At 31.6% G+C, this 10,941-nt stretch overlaps 1 protein-coding gene across 1 annotated transcript; it reads left to right on the plus strand.

Moving 5' to 3' along the window:
• Nucleotides 1-1,338: 1,338 nt before the first annotated feature.
• LOC131645037 (probable leucine-rich repeat receptor-like serine/threonine-protein kinase At3g14840) lies at nt 1,339-5,385 on the plus strand. Its single transcript, XM_058915693.1, has 17 exons — nt 1,339-1,484; nt 1,694-1,868; nt 2,186-2,257; nt 2,355-2,426; nt 2,575-2,646; nt 2,728-2,799; nt 2,932-3,003; nt 3,092-3,163; nt 3,246-3,317; nt 3,438-3,512; nt 3,601-3,672; nt 3,835-3,906; nt 4,014-4,079; nt 4,273-4,326; nt 4,411-4,454; nt 4,538-4,917; nt 5,004-5,385. The coding sequence occupies exons 1-17, from the start codon at nt 1,388-1,390 to the stop codon at nt 5,211-5,213; spliced, it is 1,749 nt and encodes a 582-aa protein (XP_058771676.1). The 5' UTR covers nt 1,339-1,387; the 3' UTR covers nt 5,214-5,385.
• The last annotated feature ends 5,556 nt before the right edge of the window (nt 5,386-10,941 follow it).

Genomic DNA, 10,941 nt, shown 5'->3' on the forward strand with positions numbered 1-10,941 from the left:
GAGCTGACAATTCGTTAGATGTTTGGTTTATCTCTTCTCCTCTTTGTTTTTTTTGTTTGTGTTGGGTTTGTATGTATATTTACTCTAAACCTATGTATATATTTAGTCTATTGTTATATAAAGTTTGCTTTACAAATCTTTGTCGGTGTTTCCTTGATCTTTTTGCTTAAATGCTTTGGATTCGTATTGTTGTAGAAATAGACATCACAAGTCTTTATTAGGGGGATATCTTTTAGCTTTAGATTCTAGAAATAGGATTGGGGTTAACATCCACATAATATCAAAGTTTAATGCCTCTGTGTTGCAGAAATGGACATTGATGTGAGAGGTATGTGGTGATTCTGACAAGTATTGTAAGTTCAGTGCAACAGAGTGATAGGTTTACATTTGTGAGGAGTGAGTGTATTTACATGACTGATAAGTTATTTTTTTCCAAAGAATGTATTCTTTTTGTGTTGATATTTACTTTTCTATTTTTATGTTTTACCAATTCAATCCAAACTCATAACTACGGAAACTGTTGAACGGTAGTTCAATATCACTAATCTCTGTGGACACGATAATTTCTCAGATAAATACTTCCAAAACTTTTGTTGCTTGCCGCTTTACCACTTCAGCCCATATCCATTAAACCCTTTTTTAAATTTCCATAGTTAAAAAATAAAAGAACATTGTTTAAAAAAAAGTAAAAGAAAATTGTTTTATTTGACTCTAAAGTATAAAAGAAGTTAAAAGGGTATATATATATATATATATATATATATATATATATATATATATATATATATATATATATATATATATATATATATATATATATATATATATATATATATATATATATATCATACGAAAAATATGATTTTATTTTAAACATTCCTATTTTTCAATTAAAAATCTTAATAAAATAATATTTTCGATAAACTTATTTGACACAATCACAATTTAGTTTATGAAAGTATTGAAAATTCTTAATCAAAGGGAGATAGTGAATCAAAAGAACCTTTGGCATAATGTGCAATAGAAGAGCAAGGTGAAAGTGAAAGACATCTATTATCAAATCATGAAAGGGTTGGAAATCAAAGCTCCTAATTTTTTAGTGTTGGGGATAAGTAAAAACACTATAGGACAAAAATTATAGATATATTGATCTATAAGGAATGGATGATTCCTAAACTTAGAACCCACATTGGTGATCTAATGATGTAGGAGTCTCTTCTTTTGTTTACTAGTCTTGATCTTTGGATCGCCTCATGTTTTTGGTTAATAATAGTATCTTATTTCCAAAAAAAGGGAAAGTATTGAAAATTACATAATACATATATTGAGTCTCTCTTCTCTAAATTATTGAATCCTACAAACTTCTCTTTTCCTTGTTAATAATAAGATGGGTATTTTCTCTCAATTTTTATTTCTTTCACTCATGGCCTTTTGGTTCATATCTCTTGCAGCTTATGGAACTAAAACTATTCACCCTGATGAAAGTAAGATATATATTGTTATCATAGCTATCAAATACTTAGCATTTTTTTTTTTATTTTCCAATTTTTTTATCTAAGGAATCATGTTAGTTTTAAATCACATGTATGATTTTGTTCATAATTTTTTATTTTCATATTGGATGATATATGTGGGTAGTTTAGTTATTTTTTTCTCAATAATTTTGCTAATAGCTTCTGATTTGTATATTTAGAGAAAGCTCTTGAAGATATAGCTAAGTCAATTGGTAAGAAGGATTGGAACTTCGATATTGATCCATGCAGCAACAAACCTAATTGGGTTACGCCTACTATCCCTCATGTTTATGATAACAATGTCACTTGTGATTGCGCTATAGCCGGTGATAATTTTTGCCATGTTATTTGGATGTAAGTCTCTTTAAGATGTGTTGGAGAGCGGAGTTATTTGCTTTTGATTAAATCGAATATCTATCTGCTTCGTGCGTCTTTCTACTTGGAATTCATATTTTGAATCAATTATTATTATGACATATCTGAAAGATTGCCATCCCTTATATGTAGTCAAACCAAGAATTGAAATTAAATTTATTATAGTCAAGGATATGATTCTTTACTAGAAATGGGTTTGACAAATAGTAAATTCAATAATTTATAATCTATGTAGCAGAAGATTTTATCAGCAAAGAAATATATTTAACATTTTTTATGTAAAAATAAACTTTCAGAAGTTTGAAAGGACAAAATCTCCAAGGCACTCTTCCACCTGCACTGAGCAGATTACGTTACCTACAAATGATGTAAGTAATTTTTAAAATTTTCCTCACATCCAAAATATAAAAATTATTGAACTTGTAACAAATTTTCATAACAAACTCTTTCTCCGCTTTATTTCAGCGACTTCGCTCGCAATAACTTGAATGGTACAATTCCTAAAGAATGGGGCGTCTTGACGAATATTCGTAAATTGTATGATTTGTCTCTTACAGTTCTTTTTCCGATTTTTAATCTATTGTTTGATATATTATAAGATCTTGACATATGAATGAAATGATCTCCTTTTATATTTTTATACAATAATAAGCTAATGAAAACATGTTTCTTAATCATCATTTAGTGCTCTCCTCAGCAATCGGTTAACTGGTCCAATACCGGCGGAGATCGCAAACATATCTAGTCTCCAACTTTTGTAAGTTTCTCATTACCAATCAATTCATGACAAAAAAAACCATTTTCTTGTTGTAACTTAACTTTAACTTGAAATGAATAGGGAGGTACATAACAATCAATTGTCTGGAAATCTACCTTCTGAGCTTGGCAATCTACCCGAAATTCAAATAATGTAAACACTTTTTTCTTTTCCCTCTTAGTTGATGTTCTAACTGAAAATTGAAAGCTCAATGTTTTAAATTTATTTTGATTTTCATTGTTTAGAATCATAATCTTATTGTTTTTTTTTTGCAAATATATATAGGCGATTTTCCTCGAATAATTTTACTGGAGAACTACCTCTTACATTCGGCAAGCTCACTAAATTGCTAGAGTTGTAAGCAACACATTTTTATAGTGATGTTTACTCATTACGAAATTATTTTTTATGATGCTTCGAATTTTCATATTGTTTTGAAATGTAGCCGAATTGATGATAACCAATTCACTGGAAAGATACCAGATTATGTTCAGAACTGGACAAATATTAATAACTTGTATGCATTTTTTCTCTTTTCTTCAAATTTAATTGTTTTTTTTTTGCTAAAGAATGATTAATGGTTAGTTTACTTTGGACAGAATGATGCAAGGAAGTGGATTAAGCGCGCCGATTCCTTCTGGAATTTCACTTTTGAAAAACTTAACTGACTTGTTAGTAAGATATTTTATATTTTATATTTTATATTTTATATATTGATAAAGAAAGAGTTGAAATTTAATTTTCATTTTAGTGATGTTAACTTAACTTTGATTTAAATGTGATATATTCAGGAGAATTAGTGATTTGAATGGATCTGAATATGCTCCTTTGCCACAACTAAATAATCACACATTGTTAAAAACATTGTAAGTTGATTCCTATGTTTCTTTCAAGAAAACCAAGAAGACAATCACTTATAATATATTGTTGACTATCTTATTTATTGTTTCACAGAATTCTGAGGAATTGCAACATCAATGGAACACTACCCGAATATTTTGGGACTATGACAAAATTACAACTCTTGTAATTACATACTTCCAACATTTTTTTTACTAAAGTTGGCAATTAAAGTTTCTTCTGTTAAATGTTTAGCTTATTGTTTTTTGTATAACCTGTGGCATTTTTGTGTTTTGTAATTATGTTATAGAAATGTTTAACTTGTTTTTCATATGATATCTACTTCAGAGACCTCAGCTTTAACAAATTAAGTGGAACAATTCCGAGGAGCTATGCTGACATGAGCGGCGTGAATTACATGTATGGACGACACTCCCTTTTACTATTTATAATTTCTGAAGCAAATTCTTGGGTCTGAAGGATGACTGATGGTACTCCCGTTTTATCTTAATATTTATTTATGGCAGATTTTTAACTGGAAACCTTCTCACTGGACAAGTGCCTGCTTTCACAAAGAAAACTAACTTGGACGTGTGAGTCATCTTTCTAATAGCATTTATCGATGCGGTTGCAGAGGCTACCACATCAGTAATGCTGCTACAATTGTGGTTGCATACTGCATTTTAAAATATGACTACATATATTAATATTTTAGGTCAAATGTTCCGTTAAGTCTATGATTGTTACAATATAATCATATTTTGAATAAATTTTTATGATATATAGAGATCTTTCATACAATAACATCACCATCAGCAAAGGGAGTCAAAAGGAAAATGTGTAAGAATATTTTCATTTGTACATTCATTTGCTTGTAAATTACTTGATAACTTTCTATGACATCCGTTTTGCTATTATGTACAGGAACTTATTTTCTACCTCGGATTTGAGCTTTACATGTCCCAAGCGTGAGTAAATTAACTGTGAAAACCTATTTATGAATTTACATTTGTTTTAAACATGATTTGCTCACATGATCTACCTAATCCAGCGTCAAAATCACTTTTTATAAACTGTGGTGGAAGTCAAGAAATAGTTGATGGAAAAACTTACGAAGATGATTCAGGCTTAGGTGGACCAGCGAGATTCCACGCATATCCTACAGGAAATTGGGCATTTAGCACCACTGGTGTACTCCCTGGAAGTAAAACTGTTGGAGAATCTTATTCTCCACACAATATCTCTAAACTTACTATGGTAGATTCCAAATTATACACGCGTGCACGTGTTTCTCCTATTTCTTTGACTTATTATGGATATTGTCTACAAAAGGGTAGTTACACAGTGAATCTACATTTTGCGGAAATAATGATCCCGGATGATCAAACTTATGCTAGTTTGGGAAGGCGCGTTTTTGATATATACCTTCAGGTGTATAAATGGTTTTAACAATAAATTTTTTTAATAAATTGTAATCATATTGAAGTACTAAGAATTTTTTGATTGAAATGTTGTAGGGAAAGTTAGTGCAAAAGGACTTTAATATTGCAAAAGAAGCAGGAGGAGTTGGAAGTAAAATAGTAAAGCAATTCAATAATATTGTTGTTAGTAGTAATACTCTAGAGATTCGCTTGTATTGGGCTGGTAAAGGGACACAGAATCTCCCAATTAATTCTGTATATGGTCCTCTCATATCTGCTATATCAGTGGAATCATCAGGTGCGTAAAACTCTTGCATATTTGAAGGAGCGGTAGTTGAAATTCTGATTGCAACAATCACCAACAATGATGAATATCAAAGGTGGTGTGACATAGTATTGGAAGAATGAATCATAATTCAATATATTTCTTGAAGTTAAAGAACTGTTGATATTTGTAAATAGAGTTAAGAATATTTGTATATAAAATAGTCGCACATCGACTATATCATGTAATTAATTGTAATATCTCTCTATATAATAAAGTCTCCATAGTGCTTTTTAAAACACACGATTTATTCAACTGTCTCTTGGTCTCTCGTATTTTAACATGGTATCAGAGCCTTGTATTAAAAGTCTTCCTGACAAGGGTTTTCAGGCGGTGTGTGATGAAAGTATATTGGAGTACTTTTAGTTTATCGTTTCCACAGAGATTGGTGTGATATCACCGCCGTTCTATAATTTATATTGTCTTGATTTAAAGTTACTTTGGGTTTGGTTTGGTAAAAGATCATTCACAAGTTTTAGTAGCAAAGATTTAAAATAGGAAATTCTAAGGTTATAAAGAAGTTTCAAGACTTGATTTCATCAACCTAAATTAATAGAAAAAAAAGTAAGGGTATCACCGGCATAAAATCTACAATTGGTTTCAAAAAAGCGTAAGCTTCAGGTAATTTCCCCAAGAATAAACTACTTGAATAAATGACAGAATTAATAAAAATACATACCAAGCTAAAGATATTAAGCATAACAAAAATGTTGTTCTTTAAGAAAATGAATTGTATTTTTTTTTTAATTCTAATTTTTATTGTATATTTTTTTATCGTATTATTTTATTATATATATGATTTATTATATATATATATATATATATATATATATATATATATATATATATATATATATTATTCTTATTATTCTTTTTTTTTTGAATTATCCTTTTATGTCTTCCTACAAATGTGCATATGAATTTGTTATCAATCAATATTATCATGTATCGTTCGTCTACACCGTCCGTGTCCGAAACGGTATAGCAAGATTTACCGTGTTGTTCAACCAACGATTTCTCAACCGATCAAACAACACAAATAACGTTTATAAACCGATACAAAGTGAATATCAAACACTAGATCCATGTCTAGACATAGTCTTTGATAGATGATAAATTTAGGTCAAGATAAAAACATTGTATTTCATAAACATTTAAACCATAGACATCCAAGATAAAGCAAACATTATCATCTATATTGATTTATAACTTGTTCATATACAATAATCAAAAGGAAAACATGCAAAGGAAAGGAAGATTACATTAAAGCCTTGATACCATAAGGGTTTAGCTATCCATAGACATGGTAGCTTTAACACGAAGGAAGGAATGAAGATTAGCAAGCATCAACGGTGATTTCTCGAAGATCAATGCTTCGATTCTTCGATTCTATGTTGCTACAGTAATATTAGAGTTTCTTGGCTCTCAAAATAGTGTAACCTGTAACATCCCGATTTTATTAGCTATTTATTTAATTAGTTCTATTTTGTGTTTTACTAATTATTCATGTTATTTAATTATTTAGTATGATATTATTTAATTTGAGTTTTGTGCTAATTGGATTAATTGAAGTATTAGTAATATTATGAGATATTAGTTAATGGGCCTAATTTAGTTAGAAAGAATAGATTGTGGCTTAAGCCCATTTATGTGAGAAAGATAGTAAGAGAGAAATTAGGTTAGTTCTCATAACATTCATTTTGGAGAAAGAGGCTAGAGAGAAGAGAATAGAAAGAAAAGAAGAGGAGGAGAAGAGGATTGTGAGATTTTTGAAGATTTGAGAAGTTTGAATAGAGGTAAGGGTTAGAATCCAAGTTCTTATAGTTTATATGATTGGGTAATGTATGTGTTTGTGTGATTCTCTTCAATCTTTAAAACTCCATGAAAATGTATGAACCCTAATATTTATGTGAGATCAATTGGATTTTTGTGATTTGTTCATGTTGAATGTGTTGTATGGATGACCCATGGTTAGGAACATGTTTAGGAACCTTATATGTGTGCTAAATTTGCTTTCAATTGATGTATGGATTGTGTATGGGTTAATGGGTGTTGTATGAGGGAAATAGGGAAGAAAAATGGTGAAATCTGAGTTTTCATGCAGCCTGGGTCGACCTATGTAGAAGCTGCATCGACCTAAACAACCCAGAAAGTCAAAAATATGTTTTCCTTCAGTTTACGTCGACCTGAAGGAGTTTGCATCGACCTGAAGGAGTTTGCGTCGACCTGAGAGATGTATGCGTCGACCTAGGGGTTCAGTTTTGAGCATATTTTGTAAAGACCATAACTTTTGATCCGTAACTCCGTTTTATGCGCCGTTCGAAGTGTTAAGAAGCTAATGAGATTATCTATATGATAGGATAGAGTTGGTTGATGTTGAATGGTTTAATTTTAAAGTTAATAGATGGATAACATGTGACTTACTTATGTGTGCATTATGAATTAATGACTTGTGGCTAATATTCATAGATGTGTTATGTGATGTGATATCCATGATATGTTGAAATGAATATATATATATATATATATATATATATATATATATATATATATATATATATATACTATTTGAATGTGTCTTGTTGATAATCATCATTTAAATGTGTATGTATCGATACGTGGATTGAATAATGATGATGCTAGAATTTAATACATGTGATTGATTAACGTGTGTTGAGTGATGCATTGTTTGGCATTGAAGTCATGTTGTGTGTATTGTGCAATGTTGGAAAGATGTGATTGTGTAGTTTAAGAGATAGAGAGATCGTCTTAAATGCATGGGTCTTGTTTTGTTGCACACGTACACAAGCATGAGTCTTTGAAAAAGGCAATGTTGGGTAATCTTGCGAAGATTATTTGCTTGTCCCAAACCTAGCGCAGTATGGGGTTTGAAAGCTTAACGCGGAATGAGGCTTTTGAGGTGGTTATCTAATATATAGAGGAAAGACAATCGGCATGACCAGAAATGATAACGGATGGGATCCACATGTATATCGCATTGAGTCACACTTGAGTCGCACGTGTCGGTGTGAAATGTTGTTGTTGGTGTGATTTATGTGATATGAATTGTGTGGAATGATGTTGGTGGATATGCATATATGTGGACTTGTGATTCATTTGATATGAATAATTGTTGTGTTATGAATGTGATATATGTGATTGAAACATATGTGATGTATTTGTGAATTTATATGTACTAATGATATATGTATATATGTGTGGATATGTGAATCGTGTTTGATTGATGATGATACATGGGGTTAGAGAGGTGATTACATGTATACTTGTAATATTAATGACACGATTCCAATGATGTAAATATAGTCTATGATGTTTTGTGAAATGGGATAGAGATGAATATGTGCATTTGGTGATATATGTTCATACTTGCGATACATCGGTGAATCTTATACATGTCTATATATTTGGAAAAACATGTATATGTGATTATGTGTTGATAACTTGTATATTTAGAATATGATTACGTTTGAATACAATTGTTACGTCGTGAATGTTGTCGAAAAGGATATGTACTTAGAATCTAGATGTTGGTGAAATATGATTATGTACATTGTTTAGTAATCAGGTTTGATTATGTGGAATTGAATAAGCTAGGTTGTATGACATGAACATGTGTGTTAGTGCTTTTATTGGCTGATTGGCATCTATGTTTGACTAAAACATAATAACAGTAAAACATAATATTAATGTGAATCTTGCAAGTTTATAAAGAACAAAATAGGTACAAGCAAGATGTTAGATGGAATGTCATGACATCAACTCATGACATCGCGCCTGCAGAACTGGAAGGAAGATTCAGTTTGTACTTAACAGATACAGAATATTCTATGTGAATATTATGTAATCCTATGTGGCGCATATTTAAAGGTCAAAAGAATAATTGAAGAATCAGATCAGAAGATTGAAGATTCAGGAAGAATCAAATCAGAAGATTGAAGATTCAGCAGTTTCTAATTTAGGAAACTCATGATTGAAAGACCTTATTTTTAGCAGAATATTTTCTGCATATTTGTAACAGCAAAGTGCTGCGATTTGTAAGCCCAAGTCTAATTGGGATCAGGTTATAAATAGGAAACTTTTGTAACCTAGTTAAAAAAAAGAAAACCTGGTTTTAAACGATGTAGTCATCAGGGTTTCTATAGGTAGACCACCCAGGTTGTGGGATGGCTGCCTTATCCTTCTCGAAACCTGTAGGTTAGAGAAGTGATTGTCCTCACTCGAAACCTGTAGGTAAGAGTTGAGTATTGTAAGCTTGATTGATTATATGAGTTCATTATTAATTGTGTAAATAGCTGTTGCAGGTTTGTAACAGTTAGGTATCACCAGGGAGTGAGCAGAGGTTTTCTTATCTTGGATGAAGTTCTGAGATAGAGATTGCATTGGGTAGTGACTAGGTAAACCAGAGGTTGTTTATCTGTAAACCAAAGGTTGTTTATATAAAATAGTACTACAGATAGTGGAATCTTCTTCCTGGCTTGGTAGCCCCCAGAGTATGTAGTTAGACCGAACTGGGTTAACAATTAACTGTGTTATTTATCTTCTGCATTGTTTGTTCAGTTATGAATGTTATGACTTTATCTATAACATCAAGTTCAGAAGTGTTAGTTGTTCCTATACAGAACCATGTAAAAATTGTAATCTAGTTATGTATGCTGAACATGTGTGATCCCAGGTCTCATTGACTCTTTCCTAAGAGTAATTAAATAATGGGGGATCCTTGTATTCCGCTTGTGCTACATTAATAACAAATCAGATGTCTTGACATCAGGATTGACATCTGAGTCTGTCATACCAGAATTTTCAATGTGAATCTTTATTAATTGCATATGATGCATGTTTATATGAAGAGTGATGAATTCTCGAAATGTATTCTTGTTGTGTTTTACATTTCCCATATTATGTTTATCTATAAGAAGTTGAATTCTCACACTTCTGTTTGAATGTTATCCTTTGTTGGTAACGTGCAAGTTTCGTGGATAGTGATGCTTCGAAGGAGGCTTAGCTTAGAGATTTAGATCTCTAGTAGGGTGTCGTGACTAAGTAGTCTCTTGTGCTCTGGTCATATGTAACACATGGGGTTGGGTTTATATTTTATAACTCGTTGTTATGAGATAATTGTTTACTCATATTATATTTCGTATTTGAATACGTTATTTTGTTGATGAATGGCCTTGAGCCGAGATGTTCAGACATGGTGGATGATGTATGGGAATCATCTGATTTTACCATTTATTCGATGAGATGATTATTCCGTTGTGGTTTTTCATGTTGTACTAAATCCCGTGTTATTTGGAAATGACCATTGCATGTTTTAAAGATAGAATGTTGTTTTATTTTGAATTATGTGTAACGCCCTCGTGAGATGCATGCTTCTTTACTCTGATTTACGCAAATGTATGCCTTATTTGTTTAGTATAGAATTGGGGGTGTTACATAACCCTCCTTTAGAACCGATCTGAACTATATATACAGAAACAAAATTCAATCAAGTGCGCTACGCGCGCTCTAGCTCGCGTCGTGCCAGCGCATTAAATGATCAATCCGCCCTAATGCTCGCTACACGCCCTCCTTTGCTCGCGACATGTGCAACCTTTTGCCAAAAGGGGTCCAAAACACCAAATAGCCCGCGACGCGCGCAATGATGCTCGCAACGCGCGCAAGGTTCTGGAAAATGGCCAAAAGTAGTCC

The sequence above is a fragment of the Vicia villosa genome, linkage group LG1 (genome assembly GCF_029867415.1).
Source record: "Vicia villosa cultivar HV-30 ecotype Madison, WI linkage group LG1, Vvil1.0, whole genome shotgun sequence".
NCBI lineage: Eukaryota > Viridiplantae > Streptophyta > Magnoliopsida > Fabales > Fabaceae > Vicia > Vicia villosa.

What these genes read in the sequence shown, in the direction of transcription:
- LOC131645037 (XM_058915693.1), top strand. Translation starts at nt 1,388, where the DNA reads ATGGGTATTTTCTCTCAATTTTTATTTCTTTCACTCATGGCCTTTTGG. An exon ending in TTTTGCCATGTTATTTGGAT is followed by an intron (nt 1,869 to 2,185) that starts GTAAGTCTCTTT and finishes ATAAACTTTCAG; the next exon opens with AAGTTTGAAAGGACAAAATC. An exon ending in AAGAAAACTAACTTGGACGT is followed by an intron (nt 4,080 to 4,272) that starts GTGAGTCATCTT and finishes TATGATATATAG; the next exon opens with AGATCTTTCATACAATAACA.